The 21,706-nt window shown below is 31.9% G+C and overlaps 1 protein-coding gene across 3 annotated transcripts in view; it reads left to right on the top strand.

Moving 5' to 3' along the window:
• LOC120355083 overlaps positions 1 to 21,706 on the top strand; it is a 62,513-nt gene that overhangs the window by 4,547 nt on the left and 36,260 nt on the right. For 2 of the 3 annotated variants that reach the window (XM_039443384.1, XM_039443382.1), the window contains exon 2: positions 1,848 to 1,985. The exons of the other annotated variant lie outside the window; for it this stretch is intronic. In XM_039443384.1, the coding sequence (XP_039299318.1) occupies positions 1,919 to 1,985 (67 nt within the window). In that variant the 5' untranslated portion in view covers positions 1,848 to 1,918. The remainder of the gene's footprint in view (positions 1 to 1,847; positions 1,986 to 21,706) is intronic. 3 annotated transcript variants of the gene reach the window in all.

Genomic DNA, 21,706 nt, shown 5'->3' with positions numbered 1-21,706 from the left:
ACACACTCAGCAAGGTTATAGGTTGGAATGACTTCACCAGGGATAAGTCCCTATCACCCGCTTTGGGTATAAGAACCACCTCACCGATCCTCCAGGCCGCTGGATACACTCCCTGGCTCAGGCATCGATTTAATAGATCCAAACACACATCTTCCACTCTCCCTCAAGCACGCCAGACCAGGTCAGGCGAGATTTCATCCAGTCCCGGAGCCGTCCCGCGTTTCATCTTTGAAACGGCAACGGCCAGGGTCTCAGGACTCCACTCACCCACGCAAGGCCCACATCCATCCTCAGACACAAAGCCAGCACGAACAACAGGCTGTGCTCCCACATCAACCCGAGCGTCATCACCAGGCAGAAGCTCACACAGAAACGTATTCAAAGTCTCATTCACACCAGCTGTTACCCTCCCTTCCCTACGGACAGTGACAAGCACGCGATTCCAACACCATAAAGTCGTAAAAGAAAATTTGTGCGGGCGAAGCCCGCATTCCAGCCGGAGACTATACAATCATAGAAGACGATTGGGCGGGCGAAGCCCGCCTCACAGCCGGAGCGCCAAGCGCGGAGGCTGCTAACTTATCCTACTGGTGGTGCAGGGGGCGCGGAGGCTGCTACCCAACACTATACATTCATAAAAGACGATTGGGCGGGCGCAGCCCGCCTCCCAGCCGGAGCGCGAAGCGCGGAGGCTGCTAACCCATCCTACTGGGGGTGCAGGGGGCTAAACCCCTACCGAGCGCTAAGCGCGAGTATTATTTTATTCTCACTCATGAAAACACAAATAAAAGTGCACAAATATTCATAGCTCAAATATGAACAAATAAACTTAAGTAAATATTTACTAAAAATAATATGCATGATACTGAAAGAGCTAGCCATTTGTATAATATGCCAGTGCAGTATATAAATTAACAAACATCAATAATGGTCATCTTCCAGTATGATACCTTTCAAATAATTAAATGAGAAAATCCATGAAGATATATAATTTCAAAATGAAAGATCTACGACATAACATATATCCAAAATCATAATAACTGAGTTGAAAAAACTGATATTTGAGAATCTAAATTAAGATCTATTCAATATAAATTCATAAAATAAAAATATCCTAATGGTTTTTAATATGAGGCTTGGAAAGTGGGGAATGCGTTATTTTGACACACCTACATATACTGTAGAGGTGTAGAGAACCCATTTTGAATTGAAAAAGATTAAAGAATATTTTTATCTTGATTGCAAAAAAAGCATTACACTTGAAGTTTGCGTTCTTCCTTTGATTAATGCTAGTTTTATCAACTAATAGTATATTAGTTGGAATTACTCGATAAAATAATCAATAATTCTATCAAGATAGACTACAGATGGAAATAACTGAAATATTGCTATTATTCAAATGCTAATGAATTAATTATTATTATAAAACGGAAATCCAAATTGAATGTTGTACAAATGCTTCCCGGTCTGTCTAATAGTTTTTGAATAGTAGCGCTCATCGAATTTCCATGTAGCTGTTTACCCTATCAGTTGTCAATATTTGCAGTAGCAGAAGTCTTTGGGGTGAATTACAGCATTCAATTTGGATTTTCGTTTAATAGTAATAATAATCATAAAATCTATCAAGCTTCAACAATATCTAGTGAGAAATGAGGTCCCAGGTTTTAGCAGATTTCTTCATTTCATCAACAATGCTTTAACGGCAATCTATTGAAACAGCTAAATTTGTATGATTTTTTTGTGAAAACACTGGGAAGTTTTCAAAAATATCACTTATTTATTGAAAAATTACAAACATGTTTTAACATTCATGGTGTCATTTTTGTTTTGTTATACTGTTGTAATAGGTCATCGCACAACAAGACATGGATTGCTGTCTCAAAGTACTCTCACTACTGATTCGTTTGCATCACCATCAATGGAACATACTGTCCATAACATACTACAATGGCTTCAGGGAAAATACACTCAGAATAACAGGATAGGTATGTCATAAAAAGCAATTGAATAGTAAGAACCGAAGTAAGTGTATGTGAGCCTATAATATTAATTTGGTAAATTAAAAGGAATTCAGTTCACGTTGAATGTTGTCCATCTTATTGGAACCAAATGGAAATATAATTCATGTTAATGTTAGGTATCTATAAGGAAACCCTCATTATTACTAATTCGTTCAGCATTTACCCTAATACGATTTAGCATCGCTACTATTCGTATTAAAATTAATAATCAGCCTTAATTGATAATAAATTCAGCTAAACATTATCCAGAAGGACCATGCCATGATGTTTTTTAATTGTAGAATCATAATATGCATGATGAATTCATCCCATTTCATTTGTAATATACTAGTTTAATGCTTTGATTTTTGGAAAAGACATTATTCAAATGTTTAAATGTTTAAATGTTTAAATGTTTAAATGTTTAAATGTTTAAATGTTCAAATGTTTAAATGTTTAAATGTTTAAATGTTTAAATGTTTAATGTTTAAATGTTTAAATGTTTAAATGTTTAAATGTTTAAATGTTAAATGTTTAAATGTTTAAATGTTTAAATGTTTAAATGTTTAAATGTTTAATGTTTAAATGTTAAATGTTTAAATGTTTAAATGTTTAAATGTTTAAATGTTTAATGTTTAAATGTTAAATGTTTAATGTTTAAATGTTTAAATGTTTAAATGTTTAAATGTTTAAATGTTTAAATGTTTAAATGTTTAAATGTTTAAATGTTTAAATGTTTAAATGTTTAAATGTTTAAATGTTTAAATGTTAAATGTTTAAATGTTTAAATGTTTAAATGTTTGAATGTTTAAATGTTTAAATGTTTAAATGTTTAAATGTTTAAATGTTAAATGTTTAAATGTTTAAATGTTTAAATGTTTAAATGTTTAAATGTTTAAATGTTAAATGTTTAAATGTTTAAATGTTTAATGTTTAAATGTTTAAATGTTTAAATGTTTAAATGTTTAAATGTTTAAATGTTTAAATGTTTAAATGTTTAAATGTTTAAATGTTTAAATGTTTAAATGTTTAAATGTTTAAATGTTAAATGTTTAAATGTTTAAATGTTTAAATGTTTAAATGTTTAAATGTTTAAATGTTTAAATGTTTAAATGTTAAATGTTTAAATGTTTAAATGTTTAAATGTTTGAATGTTTAAATGTTTAAATGTTTAAATGTTTAAATGTTTAAATGTTTAAATGTTTAAATGTTTAAATGTTTAAATGTTTAAATGTTTAAATGTTAAATGTTTAAATGTTTAAATGTTTAAATGTTTAAATGTTTAAATGTTTAAATGTTCAAATGTTTATATTTATACGTTATTTAAATGTTTTTATGTTTATATGTTTGAATGTTTTTATGTTTATATGTTGCACATTTACGGCGAAACGCGGCGTATAATATATTATATATTAATATATTATACGCGGCGTATAATATATAATAGATTTTCATGAAATTTGATAGGTATGTTCCTTTTTAAATTGCGCGTCGACGTATATACAAGGTTTTTGAAAATTTTGCATTTCAAGGATAATATAAAAGGAAAAAGGAGCCTCCTTCATACGTCAATATTAGAGTAAAAATCAGACTATAGAGTTATTCATCATAAATCAGCTGTCGGGTTGACTATAAATTGCATGCTATGACGCATGCAATTCAATATCTCAATGTAAATTGGTAAAAAATTAACAGCGGTGTAGACTATAAATTGCATGCCTCATTGAATGCAATTTTTATGCACTATTGAATAGGATGCAAAGAGCTTATAACTGCTCGTCTGGGCGCCTATAGTGTGGTCCACGTTATAATGACAGTGGATAAAGATAGAAGAATAGCGATGCCGATTCTCTGCATTAATTAATTATATTTCTACACTTTCAAAAACATAATTGACATCGTTGTGGACCTAGAAAAGGATAATACAACCGGCTTTGTCGAATGATAGACAAGGATAGCAAAACCAAAGTTGATCAAATTCTGTCATTATAACGTGGACCTCACTATAGGTGTCTTCTGGTTTTCTCGCGCAATATTCCGGAAAGCATTATATGATAATTGAATCTTGTGTAAGCATGATCTGATCAAATAAATAGTTAGTGTATCAGTGTGGATGTGCTTATGGTTTGGGACGACGTTATAACTGCGCGAGGTCTACTGTTCACAGAACTACTAGTAAGCCAGCTTCTGATTAGGCCTAATCATAACAGGCTGTAAACGACAAATGAGAGCAAATGTTTGCAGAGTTGCCTGAAAAATAAAAGAGTTAGGCCCTTTTTGGACTTTTTGATTGAAGGATAGTGAATGGCAAGATGAATATATATGTCATTTCATTAGTACGATAATCTACCAGTTCATGAATTCATCAAATCATTTTAGAACGTGGCAGCAAAGAACCTGTTATCAGAAGAGTTTTTACAGAAAAACAGATTGACTCTATACTTTCAAAGTTCATCCACTCCTGAAGAAATAAATGATGTGTGTATACAAGACTTGAAACCCAACACATTTTATGGGATACTTTGCTCTAGGACAGGTGTATTGGAAAAAGAATATGAAATGATTTTCGAAAATCTTAAGAATGTTATCATTGCTTATTTTAATTCTGTGAAACTTAGGAGATATAAGAAACTGAATTTGGATATAACTGATTAAGAGGGAAAAAAAGAAGTTGTAACCAATTATCATGTAGGAAAAACGTATCACCGTGGAATTAATGGAAGCTATAACCACATTCGAAGGGAATACTATTGGCCTACCATGCTTGAAGACTTTACAGAATACATAAAGTCCAGTCAATATAGACATGAAAAAGGGAGTGTGCTTGCAATTTATATTGTAGTTTTGATTTTCAAATATATTATTTGGGTACATAAGAGAAGTGCGGAACCAATTTCTTCATGCAAAATTTCCTTGTGCTAGATACAGGTTGGCCCAAAAACCTCTTATTTTCGGCTCCTTTTCCAGTTTACAGCTATTTCTGCCAACGTTTCAATGAAGGGTATAGAAAACGAATTGGGTGAAATTAAAAAAAAAAAAAAATAAGGAGCTACGTGAAAGAAATCTTCGACTTGAGGAAACTGTGAATGAACTACAAGAAAAAGTGAGATCCCTCGAACAGTACTCGCGACGAAATAATGTGGAAATTAGTGCTTTTCCCATCACACCTAATGAGGACATTCAATGTGAGGTGAAACACGTGGGAGCTGTACTGGGAGTCGACGTTAGCAGCAGCTGCATCACTGCAGCCCACAGGATTCCATCGTTCAAGAGAGAGAGAGGGTGCCGTCCATTTGTAGTCCAATTCTCAAACAAATTCGAGAGAGATGTGTGGATCAACAAATTCAGGGAGTAGGGAGGAAAATTTACTGCTAAGAAGGTTAATCCCTTATTCTCAGGAAGCAGAGTGTTCATCAACGAACATCTATCACCGGACAATAAGCAATTTCTCCCACAGTTGAAAAGAAGATGTCAGGGAATTGGATTTCAATATGCATGGTGTAGGGATGGTAAGTTTTTTGTGAAAAAGGCGAGCGGAGAAAAATGTATCAGAGTTGATAGATCAAATGAATTGAATAAATTTAAAAATCAGTGATTCCGTTAAGTCCAAATAGTAATCCTGCATTTAATGGTTAGGTAATGTAAATTAATTGAAAAAAAGAATCAGGTAATCTAAATATTATAATTATAGTTCATATGACTGAAAATATTACGAAAAAATTCATGAGTTTGGATAAATCATTTTTTAATTCTACCGAAAATAACAATATTGAAATTGCTCGCCTTTATGCAAATATTAGAAGCATTAGAAATAACTTCGATAGCTTTTTGTTAGAATTTTCACAAATGAAAAATAAAGTGCACTTTATTATTATTATATTTAGCGAAATATGGATAGGTGCAGACGAACTGAGTTTCTATAATATACCAGGATACAATAAATTTGCTTTATGGAATGAGAATTACAGATCTGGAGGAGTGTTGGGTTTTTGTTTCAGATGAAATAACAGCACAACAAAGTATAGTTAATAGTATGAGAACTGCCGATTCTTTACTGTTAAGTGTAAGATTGAACAACTCATATTTTAAAATTGGCTGTTTGTACAGGCTACAGCACTTCAGTGAGAATGAATTCATATAGGAATTATCGGATTATACTCAGTTCTTGAATACGAATACAATTCAGATGGGTAATATGAACATAAATATATTAAATAGGAACTCACAAGCTTCTAAGTATGTAAATTTACTGAACGATAACGGGTTTCTATCATTAATTAATTAATGAACCTACAAGAAAAACAGAATTTACCAGTACCTGCATAGATCATATTTTTATTAAGGATCGAAGATTTGACAGATATGAAACAGCAATATTTGAGTCCTTCCAGGCGATGAAAAGTACCTGCTCTGTTGAAGATTTGAGTTCATTTGCATTTATGTATTGATCCGATGAACACTAGATTTCTGGTGTATTTGCCATGTTGTTGGTATCCATGCTCACCTTAGCGGCTTCCTTTTCTTCTTGCTCTGATGCAGGAAAACTAGATGGCTTCACTAAGTCGGACATAGTGCGATTTCGCTACCATACATTTCAAACAGCACTCGTAATCAACACTCACGCACACGGAAACGCGAACGGAGCTATATTAACGCCGCGAAAAAAGGTCGCTTTGCTTGCATAAAATACCGCGGTTGACGACCGATACTCGATGCAATATTTTTGTTCCACTTTTAATCGCGAACAAACTGCTGACTCACTACTTCTACACTACACTATTACTACTCCATTATACGTCCGTTCTCTACGAGATCTAGCGCAATACTGATGAGTGAGTCAGTGAGTGAGTGCTATTTCGCTTTTATATATATATATATTGTAGTGCTGTATCCAAATGCCTCACGTTGGGCCGGCAAATCATGTGGTGCGTTTTTTAACGGCTTCACACATGTAGGGTGAATCTTGTACTGAGTCAATGGTGTAGAGGCTATAAATTTTGCAATGCGTGTGTGGACGCTGAGTGAACACCAGACTGATTGATTCACTACAAGATTCATACAATTGTCGGAATCGCGGGAGGCCTAAACGCTCGCTCACCCTTGATTCTTCTAATGACAGATTGTATAATGATGAAATTTTTATAAGTAGTGTAGCGGACGCTAAACACTGAATACGGATACCTTAAAATTATTACCTGTGAAGAATGAGCATACAAAATCATACAGGTCGAGCAAAAATCCCGATGTAGCTAATTTACGGGACTGCGTCTCTAATAAGTTCTGAAGGATTGAAAATACGGTATTTGAACCAAGTATCGTTCAGAATATATTTCGAGAACAGAGTCTTGTCGGGTTTTAAGCTCTATTGTAGGAATTTATATGATCTATGGCTGCCACTGCTGTACAATTGATGTGTTCGCTCCAAAGTCGAGGTAGGTAACAGATAAAAGCTGATGTATGAGCAGGTAAGGACAAAGAATAAATATCTCGATCTGACCCCACTCGCTACATCCACTTAGACCTGTTCCAATATCCAGCTTGATTCAATTATTCTAATGATCGTATTCGATCGGTTCTTGATGATATAGAACGTATCAGACACAATAATTGACAGGCTTAAGAAATAATCGAACTCAGAAAGCGAATTAACAAAACTGAAATATATTACAATAAAATATGTAATCATACAGTGCAGGTTCAGAATTTGATTTACAGGTTGATAATAATTTAGCATTAACAAAAGGAGTTAAAAATGTTCTTGTGCTTGCATGATACCATGCGTGATTCGACAGAATTTTACAATTGATAAAATTGAACAGTTTTGAAAAAATAGTGAAAAAATGAATTATAAAAAATATTTTTTAAAAATGCTCGGGGTCGTGGTTCAGGCAGCGGAGGATAGTTAATCAACTACAAATTCTTAGAAATTAAATATGAATAAATTTTAGGCTCTTAATAACTAAAAGCGCTTGTCGGCGTGGCCAATAATTTAACGAAGAAAAAATTTATGTTTTTCTGCACTGAAATATTTTCGAAGCGTAGATTGGGGCCCCTTTTAAAACTTATAACTCACGTGAATTTCCTTGGCGGTCGTGGTTTTCTTCTTTAGATCAAAAATCGTTTGATCGGCGGCAATCCAGGCTTCGGTTTCAGCACGTGGGGAATTTTAATTTAAATATCTCCTTCACCGAATTAATTAAGGGATAATTTACTTTAAACTTTTAAATTTATCGATTGATGAAAACAGAAATTTACAAATAACAAATAGAACAGCAAACAGCCTAAAATATCGGCTCACAAATAGAACATTTAAAATCGAACAAGAAATTTTCACAAATAGGCCTTTGGTAACTATAAAAAGAGATCTGCACGGTGAGGATTTCAAAAGGGAAGTGCTGTCTTTTCTCTAAGCTTCTAGGCTAGACCTTGCTTCTCAGAATCTCGATGTAATAATTTGCATAAAAATTTGCCATTGGTAGAACGCTTGTGACGTAGACATGACGTCAGTGGCAAGCAGTAGAATACAATTCCTTTAATTACAATAATAATTTAATTTATGTAATTCTTAAAACTGCTTAATCTTATAGACATAGTTCCTCTCATACAATGTACATGTGCTAGTGTAACTGATAAGGCAGGGTTGTTGTCTGATAATAGATTAACATGTGTTGCTTTCAAACGATCACCTTCTTGGTGCTATTTCTATGCACTATGATTGGCTTAGACCTGCCAAAGAGATTTAATCACCATGTGGTTCAGTTGAATTAAATCATTAATAAATTAATATTCTTATACAATTTTTATTAGGTTTGAGATTGTTATAATTAATTTCTGCCATTTTATCAATAATATAATTTCATGCTATGACCTATTTAGTTACAATAAGACCTGACATATAATATAATTTCTTAAATAATAAATAATTTCAACGATAACACATACGTTTTATTTTTTTATTTGAAATTCTTGATCCTTTTATGGATAGTTTTGATTTTTAGAGATGGTATTATATCTTACGTGAAACCAGCGTGACATTTGACAATACTTTGAATCAGTCAGCTGCGTTCGAACTGTTTTAAAAACATCTGATCGATAGTAAACAAAGTGTAACCTCAAAATCAGTGAGCGATTCATAAATAATTTGTGCTTTATTTGCAAAATAATTATAATTTTATTGAATAATTTTCCTAGAAAAATATTCAGTACAGAACGGTACTCTTATCAAATATACAGTTACTGATAAGTAAGCTTTATCGCTCGGTCGCTAACTATTCCTTTAGCAAATTCTTTCATTTTAAAAGGTAATCACAATTTTTCTCTCTTTTCATGAGATCTATTTGAAAGATTCATCACAATATATATATATATATATATATATATATATATATATATTATATATATATATATATATATAAACGAGATTTATATTATAAAACTTTAAAGTGTCTTCTGTTAGGTGCTATATATATATATATATATATACAGAGTGATTCATAATTATGGTAAAATAATTTAATACGTGATAGTAGAGGTAAAAATGAGAAAAAAAGTTCATATAAACATACATCAATAAACGCTACATTAGCGAGCTATACTTACAGAGTGAAAGATTTTGCCCGGAATTCAGCTCCTCTGGTGAAATACGAAGATGCTGAATTGTTTGGGGACTAGTTTTTGAAAAACTTATGCTGGATTCATATAGAAAAATATCTGAAAAATTGAATAAAACTAGTCTGGAAGCTGCAGTGTGAGTAGTTTATGAGAAAAAAGTTGAAATATGCAAAAAATCCAAGTAGAAAAACACAGACTTCTTACGTTTGATGTCCAATAACTTTCTTTAATGACCAGTAAACAAATAATTCTTTGCAATAAGAATTGTAAAGAATTTAATTCTGAATAGAATTATGTAAGCTGTGTAATCTGAATTTAAATAAAATTTATTATGCAATCAGCTACAACTTATGAGTTATTAGTTCTCTCCTCATAAAACAGCAAATTTTTGTGGTGTAATGTACTACATAAGAATACATTTTATTCAACTTTTATTAAAATTCAGTTTACACAGCTTACATAATTCTTTTCAGAATTAAATTCTCTACAATTTTTATTGCGAAAAATTATTTGTTTACAGGTCATTAAAGAAAGTTATTGGGCATCAAAAGTAGAAGTCTGTGTTTTTCTACTTAGATTTTTTGCATATTTCAACTTTTTTCTCAAATACTACTCACACTTCAGCTTCCAGACTAGTTTTATTAAATTTTTCAGATATTTTTCCATATGAATCCAGCATAAGTTTTTCAAAAAATTATCCCCAAACAATTCAGCATCGGTGTATTTCACCAGAGGAACTGAATTCCGGGCAAAATCTTTCACTCTGTATAGCTTGCTAATGAAGCGTTTATTGATATTTATGTTTATAGGTACTTTTTTCTTATTTTTACCTCAACTATCACATATTTAATTATTCTACCATAATATTATGAATCACCCTGTATATGTATATATGTTGTATATGTATATATACATATATAGACAGGGTGATTCATAATTATGGTAAAATAATTTATTACGTGATAGTTGAGGTAAAAATAAGAAAAAAAGTTCATATAAACATACATCAATAAACGCTACATTAGCGAGCTATACTTACAGAGTGGAAGATTTTGCCCGGAATTCAGCTCCTCTGGTGAAATACGAAGATGCTGAATTGTTTGGGGACTAGTTTTTGAAAAACTTATGCTGGATTCATATAGAAAAATATCTGAAAAATTGAATAAAACTAGTCTGGAAGCTGCAGTGTGAGTAGTTTATGAGAAAAAAGTTAAAATATGCAAAAAATCCAAGTAGAAAAACACAGACTTCTTACGTTTGATGCCCAATAACTTTCTTTAATGACCAGTAAACAAATAATTCTTTGCAATAAGAATTGTAAAGAATTTAATTCTGAATAGAATTATGTAAGCTGTGTAATCTGAATTTAAATAAAATTTATTATGCAATCAGCTACAACTTATGAGTTATTAGTTCTCTCCTCATAAAACAGCAAATTTTTGTGGTGTAATGTACTACATAAGAATACATTTTATTCAACTTTTATTAAAATTCAGTTTACACAGCTTACATAATTCTTTTCAGAATTAAATTCTCTACAATTTTTATTGCGAAAAATTATTTGTTTACAGGTCATTAAAGAAAGTTATTGGGCATCAAAAGTAGAAGTCTGTGTTTTTCTACTTAGATTTTTTGCATATTTCAACTTTTTTCTCAAATACTACTCACACTTCAGCTTCCAGACTAGTTTTATTAAATTTTTCAGATATTTTTCCATATGAATCCAGCATAAGTTTTTCAAAAAATTATCCCCAAACAATTCAGCATCGGTGTATTTCACCAGAGGAACTGAATTCCGGGCAAAATCTTTCACTCTGTATAGCTTGCTAATGAAGCGTTTATTGATATTTATGTTTATAGGTACTTTTTTCTTATTTTTACCTCAACTATCACATATTTAATTATTCTACCATAATATTATGAATCACCCTGTATATGTATATATGTTGTATATGTATATATACATATATAGACAGGGTGATTCATAATTATGGTAAAATAATTTATTACGTGATAGTTGAGGTAAAAATAAGAAAAAAAGTTCATATAAACATACATCAATAAACGCTACATTAGCGAGCTATACTTACAGAGTGGAAGATTTTGCCCGGAATTCAGCTCCTCTGGTGAAATACGAAGATGCTGAATTGTTTGGGGACTAGTTTTTGAAAAACTTATGCTGGATTCATATAGAAAAATATCTGAAAAATTGAATAAAACTAGTCTGGAAGCTGCAGTGTGAGTAGTTTATGAGAAAAAAGTTAAAATATGCAAAAAATCCAAGTAGAAAAACACAGACTTCTTACGTTTGATGCCCAATAACTTTCTTTAATGACCAGTAAACAAATATTTTTTCGCAATAAGAATTGTAAAGAATTTAATTCTGAAAAGAATTATGTAAGCTGTGTAAACTCAATTTAAATAAAAGTTGAATAAAATGTATTCTTATGTAGTACGTTACACCACAAAAATTTGCTGTTTTATGAGGAGAGAACTAATAACACATAGGTAGTAGCTGATTGCAAATAAAACATGGATTTTAATAACAGCTGTTCCAAAACAGCTGATTTATTATGTTTTAAATGGGAAAATATTAAAAAGAAATTATCAGCTGAAAATTATTTAGCTGAAATCTATTATCAATATATTATTTGAAGGATACTGAAATGGTAACAATTACAGCCATACCACCTCCAGAAAGTTCATACTCTATTGCCACGAGACTGTATTGCCCGTGCTGGTATTTGCCGATGGTTTTTAGTAATACTTGTTTACCCAGACTTTTTAACAACCGTTTTATTTACCAATGAGGCACACTTTACAAGAACAGCTATCGTTAACGTCCACAACCAACATATTTGGGCAGCTGAGAATCCTCATGGCATCAATCCTGATCTTCCACAACATCAGTTTTTAGTAAACATTAGGGCAGGAATAATAGGAGATAATCTACTTCTGTTCGAGCTTCCTCCCAGGCTTAATGGCATAATCTACTAGTCTTTTGGTATAAGTTCAATGTCATCTAGATTTGCTACTTTCATATAAAAAAAAAACTTCCCATAAAAAACCGAATATTTTATTTGCAATCAGCTACAACTTATGAGTTATTAGTTCTCTCCTCATAAAACAGCAAATTTTTGTGGTGTAATGTACTACATAAGAATACATTTTATTCAACTTTTATTAAAATTCAGTTTACACAGCTTACATAATTCTTTTCAGAATTAAATTCTCTACAATTTTTATTGCGAAAAATTATTTGTTTACAGGTCATTAGAGAAAGTTATTGGGCATCAAAAGTAGAAGTCTGTGTTTTTCTACTTAGATTTTTTGCATATGTCAACTTTTTTCTCAAATACTACTCACACTTCAGCTTCCAGACTAGTTTTATTAAATTTTTCAGATATTTTTCCATATGAATCCAGCATAAGTTTTTCAAAAAATTATCCCCAAACAATTCAGCATCGGTGTATTTCACCAGAGGAACTGAATTCCGGGCAAAATCTTTCACTCTGTATAGCTTGCTAATGAAGCGTTTATTGATATTTATGTTTATAGGTACTTTTTTCTTATTTTTACCTCAACTATCACGTATTTAATTATTCTACCATAATATTATGAATCACCCTGTATATGTATATATGTTGTATATGTATATATACATATATAGACAGGGTGATTCATAATTATGGTAAAATAATTTATTACGTGATAGTTGAGGTAAAAATAAGAAAAAAAGTTTATATAAACATACATCAATAAACGCTACATTAGCGAGCTATACTTACAGAGTGAAAGATTTTGCCCGGAATTCAGCTCCTCTGGTGAAATACGACGATGCTGAATTGTTTGGGGACTAGTTTTTGAAAAACTTATGCTGGATTCATATAGAAAAATATCTGAAAAATTGAATAAAACTAGTCTGGAAGCTGTAGTGTGAGTAGTTTATGAGAAAAAAGTTGAAATATGCAAAAAATCCAAGTAGAAAAACACAGACTTCTTACGTTTGATGCCCAATAACTTTCTTTAATGACCAGTAAACAAATATTTTTTCGCAATAAGAATTGTAAAGAATTTAATTCTGAAAAGAATTATGTAAGCTGTGTAAACTCAATTTAAATAAAAGTTGAATAAAATGTATTCTTATGTAGTACGTTACACCACAAAAATTTGCTGTTTTATGAGGAGAGAACTAATAACACATAGGTAGTAGCTGATTGCAAATAAAACATGGATTTTAATAACAGCTGTTCCAAAACAGCTGATTTATTATGTTTTAAATGGGAAAATATTAAAAAGAAATTATCAGCTGAAAATTATTTAGCTGAAATCTATTATCAATATATTATTTGAAGGATACTGAAATGGTAACAATTACAGCCATACCACCTCCAGAAAGTTCATACTCTATTGCCACGAGACTGTATTGCCCGTGCTGGTATTTGCCGATGGTTTTTAGTAATACTTGTTTACCCAGACTTTTTAACAACCGTTTTATTTACCAATGAGGCACACTTTACAAGAACAGCTATCGTTAACGTCCACAACCAACATATTTGGGCAGCTGAGAATCCTCATGGCATCAATCCTGATCTTCCACAACATCAGTTTTTAGTAAACATTAGGGCAGGAATAATAGGAGATAATCTACTTCTGTTCGAGCTTCCTCCCAGGCTTAATGGCATAATCTACTAGTCTTTTGGTATAAGTTCAATGTCATCTAGATTTGCTACTTTCATATAAAAAAAAACTTCCCATAAAAAACCGAATATTTTATTTGCAATCAGCTACAACTTATGAGTTATTAGTTCTCTCCTCATAAAACAGCAAATTTTTGTGGTGTAATGTACTACATAAGAATACATTTTATTCAACTTTTATTAAAATTCAGTTTACACAGCTTACATAATTCTTTTCAGAATTAAATTCTCTACAATTTTTATTGTGAAAAATTATTTGTTTACAGGTCATTAGAGAAAGTTATTGGGCATCAAAAGTAGAAGTCTGTGTTTTTCTACTTAGATTTTTTGCATATGTCAACTTTTTTCTCAAATACTACTCACACTTCAGCTTCCAGACTAGTTTTATTAAATTTTTCAGATATTTTTCCATATGAATCCAGCATAAGTTTTTCAAAAAATTATCCCCAAACAATTCAGCATCGGTGTATTTCACCAGAGGAACTGAATTCCGGGCGAAATCTTTCACTCTGTATAGCTTGCTAATGAAGCGTTTATTGATATTATGTTTATAGGTACTTTTTTCTTATTTTTACCTCTACTATCACGTATTAAATTAACGTTTGATGCCCAATAACTTTCTTTAATGACCAGTAAACAAATATTTTTTCGCAATAAGAATTGTAAAGAATTTAATTCTGAAAAGAATTATGTAAGCTGTGTAAACTGAATTTAAATAAAAGTTGAATAAAATGTATTCTTATGTAGTACGTTACACCACAAAAATTTGCTGTTTTATGAGGAGAGAACTAATAACACATAGGTAGTAGCTGATTGCAAATAAAACATGGATTTTAATAACAGCTGTTCCAAAACAGCTGATTTATCATGTTTTAAATGAGAAAATATTTAAAAGAAATTATCAGCTGAAAATTATTTAGCTGAAATCTATTATCAATATATTATTTGAAGGATACTAAAATGGTAACAATTACATCCATACCACCTCCAGAAAGTTCATACTCTATTGCCACGAGACTGTATTCCCTGTGCTGGTATTTGCCGATGGTTTTTAGTAATACTTGTTTACCCAGACTTTTTAACAACCGTTTTATTCACCAACGAGTATATATATACATATATAGACAGGGTGATTCATAATTATGGTAAAATAATTTATTATGTGATAGTTGAGGTAAAAATAAGAAAAAAAGTTCATATAAACATATATCCATAAACGCTATATACATATATATACAGGGTGATTCATAATTATGGTGAAATAATTTAATATGTGATACTAGAGGTAAAAATAGGAAAAAAGTACCTATAAACATATATCAATAAACGCTTCATTATCAAGCTATACAGGGTGAAAGATTTCGCCCGGAATTCAGTTCCTCTGGTGAAATACACCGATGCTGAATTGTTTGGGGACTAGTTTTTAAAAAACTTATACTGGATTCATATGGAAAAATATCTGGAAAATTTAATAAAACTAGTCTGGAAGCTGTAGTGTGAGTAGTTTTTGAGAAAAAAGTTGAAATATGCAAAAACTCTTAGTAGAAAAATACAGACTCCTACATTTGATGCCCAATAAATTTCTTTAATGATCAGTAAACAAATAATTTTTCGCAATAAAAATTGTAGTGAATTTGATTATGGAAAGAATTATGTAAGCTGTGTAAACTAAATCTGAATAAAACTTGAATGAAATGTATTCTTATGTAGTACATTACACAAAAATTTGCTGTTTTATGAGGAGAGAACTAATAACTAAAAGTTGTAGCTGATTGCAAATAAAATATTTGGTTTTTTACTAAAAGTTTTTTTTTATATGAAAGTAGCATATCTAAATGACATTAAACTTATACCAAAAGACTAGTAGATTATGCCATCAAGCCTGAAAGGAAGCTCGAACAGAAGTAGATGATCTACTATAATTCCTGCCCAAATGTTTACTGAAAACTGATGTTGTGGAAGATTAGGATTGATGGCATGAGGATTCTCAGCTGCCCAAATATGTTGGTTGTGGATGTTAACGATAGCTGTTCTTGTAAAGTGTGCTTCGTTGGTAAATAAAACAGTTGTTAAAAAGTTTAGGTAAATAAGTTCTATTAAAAACCATTGGCAAATACCACCCCGGGGATACAGTCTCGTGGCAATAGAGTATGATTTTTCTGGAGGTGGTATGGATGTAATTTCTGCTCTTTTAGTATCCTCCAAATAATAGATTGATTGACATTATGACATTAAACTGCACTGACAATTCTCTTGTGCTCTTCTCTGGATGTTCATAAATTTCATTAAGAACTTGTTCTTCCAACTCAACAGTCATAATATCGGGGTCTGCTTGCATAAAATGTGCTCTCTGGATATCAAAGAATCTGTTCTAGACAGACGTTGATGAATAGTGGCAAAAAACCTTGAACTTGGACATACTTGGTTAGGAAAGTTCTCTTGATACAAACGTTTTGCTTCAGTACTATTACAGTAGTGTCTCATTCCATACATTAAATGCATGTCAGCTAATTCGGAGTATGAATAATGTCTAAAATTACCTGTCATTTTTTTAAAGTTAACACTTAACATAAAAGCAAAGTGAAATGGTTACAAATAACTGGTTAATAGATTTAACAAAAAACACAGCGCAGCTACAGTAGGCCAAACTTACAGTTTATTTTTTGTTCAACAGTGAGCTAAGATATTTCTGAGAATAATTTCCAGCTAATGATTTCTTTTAAATATTTTCTTTTCTAAAACAAAATAAATCAGCTGTTTTGGGACAGCTGTTATTGAAATCCATGTTCTATTTGCAATCAGCTACAACCTATGAGTTATTAGTTCTCTCCTCATGAAACAGTAAATTTTTATGGTGTAATGTACTACATGAGAATACATTTTATCCAACATTCATTTGAATTTAGTTTACATAGCTCTCATAATTCTTTCCAGAATTAGATTCTCTACAATTTTTATTGCGAAAAAATATTTGTTTACTGGTCATTGAAGAAAGTTATTGGGCTTCGTAGATGTCTGTGTTTTTCTACTTGAATTTTTTGCATATTTCAACTCTATTCTCCACCCTGTATAGCTTGCTAATGAAGCGTTTATTGATATATGTTTATAGGAAATTTTTTTCTTATTTTTACCTCTACTATCACGTATTAAATTATTCTACCATAATTATGAATCACTCTGTATATACAGAGTGTTCCACCAAGGTCGTAACAGCCGTTGACCATGGGTTGTACACAACATTTCTGACAAAAAATGATCAGTAAATGTTTTTCCTATCGACCTTAGTTTTCGAGATATATCGATTTTTCGATTTTTTCAAAATATGCCCACTTCCAGTCATTAAATACTCAATAACTCAAACACTACTGATCGAATTTCAATTTCAAGGGTATTGTTGGAAAGAAAAGAACATTTCAAACGAGATTAATGTGATTTTATCTGTTGTTAGATATTTTGTAGTTTTTTATTGGGGTTTATACTTGAAAAAATGCTATTCTTCAAATTCATAGTAAAATTTCAAACAGATTTTTCTTGATTTTTCTCTAGGTAAATATAGTGGTTTCAATATTTCAAAAACTTATCCATTCCATAAGCTTTTGAATGAGTATAAATTTGGTAAGGTGAATTCCATGATAAAGTGTTGAAAACTGCTAATATCTGGGATGAACACCTTCAAAATGAGGAAATTTACAAACAGCATGCATCAAGTGGTGATCCAAAAAGGGTGAAATCACCTGATTTATCTTCGTCAATATTCACAAGTTTCAATCAACATTCAAACATTCTTCAATGATATGACTTTTCAATAACTTGCATTATTTCCTGTACCATAAATCCTGAATAAAATAACAAGACACTTCAGTCTATTCACAGTATTTTTTTTCAGTGTGCTTTCCAGTTAATTGGTATGATATGTACGGTATCAACTTTGTATAGCAGAGAAGTGTTCGCGTTCATTATCATGGAATTTACCTTGATTGAGTACTCGAACATGCCATTGGTGTATGGAGAGTGTGAATGCAATTCAAGAGAGACAGAGAGAGTATACAGGAGACGGTTCCCTGACCAAAAACACCCATCTCAAACACGTTTTTAAGATTGACAGATGTCAAGATGGTAAGGGTCTAGGATCAGTTACAAGGTACGAGAGGCCCGTCTTAATTTCTGGAGCCTTTGAGAATCTTATTCTTAAGTATTTCGAGCAGAATCCTCGATCCGGCATCCGGTGGGCAGCTGGAATGTTGGATGTTTCAAGAATAGTTCAAATAATGTCGAAGAAGAATAACTTTCGACCATTTCATGATACCCAGTTCAAGAGTTGTATGAACCTGATACTGTTTCAAGGATGCAATTTTGCCGTGGGATCTTAGCACAAGATTGTGTTTCAAACATTTTATTGATAGGATCACAGATAAAAGAACATTCACAAGAACTGGTGCTGTAAATTTCCACAATACACATACATGGACCTTCCATTTTCCCTGCAAGAATAAGTGGTGAAGTTTATATTGACTTTCTGTCCAGGAGCTTCACGAATTGATGGAAGATGTGTCTCTCATGGGAATATGTGACTCCAGTTGGATGGCTGCCTCCCTCATTCCCTCATTATGCTAGAAACGTCCGTGGGTGGCTTGATAACAATTATACTGAGCGGTGAATTGGCCGAGGTGGACCCGTAAGTTGGCCATCACGCTCACCTGATCCAATAGACTTCTACTTTTTGAGGGGTTGTGAAAAGTAAAGTTCACAGAGAACCTGTAGAGACCAGGGAGGAACTGATTCTCATAATTCGATTGCCGTTTGAAGTAATGAAGACACGGCCCAACGAAGTGAGACGGGCAACTCGAAGCTTGATGAAACGCAGCTTGGAATCACAGAAGCGGAGGCTATTTTGAATTCCTGTAAGCAGTGAGCATGATATGTAACTCGATTACCATCTGCATGATTGCCATCAGTATTTTTAATTCTATCATTCATCTACTTTGAATTATTATTCTATGAATACATTTTGTTGGATCTTTTAAAATTGTATGATTAATATTTTATATAGGATTTAGGCTACGTGCTACAGGAAATAATGCAATAATCAGGTGATTTCACCCTTTTAGAATCACCACTTGATGTATGCTGTTTGTGAATTTCCTCATTTTGAAGGTGTTCTTTTCAGATAATAGCAGTTTTCAACACTTTATCATGGAACTTACTTTTTCGAGTTTATACTCATTCAAAAGCTGATGAAATGGAGAAGTTTTTGAAATATTGAAACCACTATATTCACCTAGAGAAAAATAAAAAAAATCTGTTTGAAATTTTACTATGAATTTGAAGAATAACATTTTTTCAAGTTGAAGCCCTAATAAAAAACTACAAAATATGTAACAACATATAAAATTTCATTAATCTTGTTTTTAATGTTTTTCTCTTTCCAACAATACCCTTGAAATTGGAATTCGACAAATAGTTTACAAGTTATTGAGTATTCAATGACTTGAAGTAGGCATATTTTGAAAATATCGAAAAATCGATATATCTCGAAAACTAAAGTCGTTACGAAAAAAGTTTACTGGACATTTTCTGTCAGAAATTTTGTGTAGAATCTATGGTCAACGGCTGTTACAACCTTGGTGTGACACTCTGTATATGTTCAACATTGCATTCAGTCCAGAATAACAGAAGAAATGCCATGCACTTGACTTTTGTGGTTGATTATTCTAAAATTCCCCAAGAGGATGCCTATAACTGGTATTAAACTTTGAAATTTCTTCTCATGAAAACTGTGCTTGTACAAAATTCATTTGTGATCATGAATGATTCTATGTATGTTTATCATTGCATTCAGTCCATAATAACAGGAGAAATGAGATGCACTTGACTTTTATGATTGATTATTCAATAATTCCCAAGAGGATATTCTACCTATAACTGGTATTGAATTTTGAGATTTTTTTTCGTGAATACTGAGCTTGTACAAAATTCATTCGTGATCGGAAATGTTTCAATATATGATTACCATTGCATTCAGTCCATAATAACAGGAAAAATGCCATGCACTTGACTTTTGTGGTTGAGTTTTCAAGAATTCTCCATAGTATCACTATAACAAATATTGAACTTTGATATATTTTTTCGTGAAGACTGTGCTTGTACAAAATTCATTCGTGATCAGGAAAGATTCTATAAATGTTTAACATTGCATTCAGTCCAGAATAACAGAAGAAATGCCACGCTCTTGACTTTTGTGGTTGATTATTCAATAATTCCCAAGAGGATACCTATAACTGGTATTGAAATTTGAAATTTTTTTCGTGAAAACTGTGCTTGTACAAAATTCATTTGTAATCAGAAATGACTCTATACAGAGTCCAAGGTTGTAACAGCCGTTGACCATAGATTTTACTTAACATTTCTGACAAAAGATGTTCTGTAAACTTTTTCCTATCGACCTTGGTTTTCGAGATATATAGATTTTTCGATATTTTCAGAATATGCCTACTTCCGGTCATTAAATACTCAATAACTCGAAAACTACTGATCGAATTTCAATTTCAAGGGTATTGTTGGAAAGAAAAACACATTTGAAACAAAATTAATGTAATTTTATTTGTTGTTACATATTTTGTAGTTTTTTATTAGGGCTTCAACTTGAAAAAAATATATTCTTCAAATTCAAAGTCAAATTTCATACCATTTTTTCTCGATTTTTCTCCGGGTGATTATAGTGGTTTCAAAAACTTCTTCATTTCATAAGCTTTCTAATGAGTATAAATTCGAAAAGGTAAGATCCATGATAAAGTGTTCTAAACTGCTAATATCTGGAATGAACACCTTCAAAATGAGGAAATTCACAAACAGCATGCTTCAAGTGGTGATCCTAAGGGTGAAATCACCTGATTTCTCACTGACAATATTCACACGTTTTAATCAACATTTTAACATTCTACAATGAAATGATTTTCTCAATGACTTGCATTATTTCCTATACCATAAATCCTGAATAAAATAGCAAGAAGTGTATGTTTCAGCCTATTTCCAGTATAGTTTTCAGTGTGCTTTCCAGTTCATTGGCATGATATGTATCAACTCTGGCTAGTAACTAAGTGTTCGCGTTCATTATCATGGAATTTACCTTGATTGAGTACTTGAACATGTTATTGGTGTATGTAGAGTGTGTATGCAATTCAAGAGAGGCAGAGAGAGTATACAGGAGACGTTTTCCTGACCGAAGACACCCATCTCATAACACGTTTTCAAGATTGACAGATGTCAAGATGGTAAGGGTCTAGGATGAGTTTCAAGGTAGGAGAGGCCCTTCTTGATTTCTGAAGCCTTTGAGAATCTTATTCTAAAGTATTTCGAGCAGAATCCGGTGGGCAGCTGGGATGTTGGATGTTCCAA

Source organism: Nilaparvata lugens, chromosome X (genome assembly GCF_014356525.2).
Source record: "Nilaparvata lugens isolate BPH chromosome X, ASM1435652v1, whole genome shotgun sequence".
NCBI classification, from domain to species: domain Eukaryota; kingdom Metazoa; phylum Arthropoda; class Insecta; order Hemiptera; family Delphacidae; genus Nilaparvata; species Nilaparvata lugens.
This window is presented reverse-complemented; position numbering and strand designations above follow the sequence as displayed.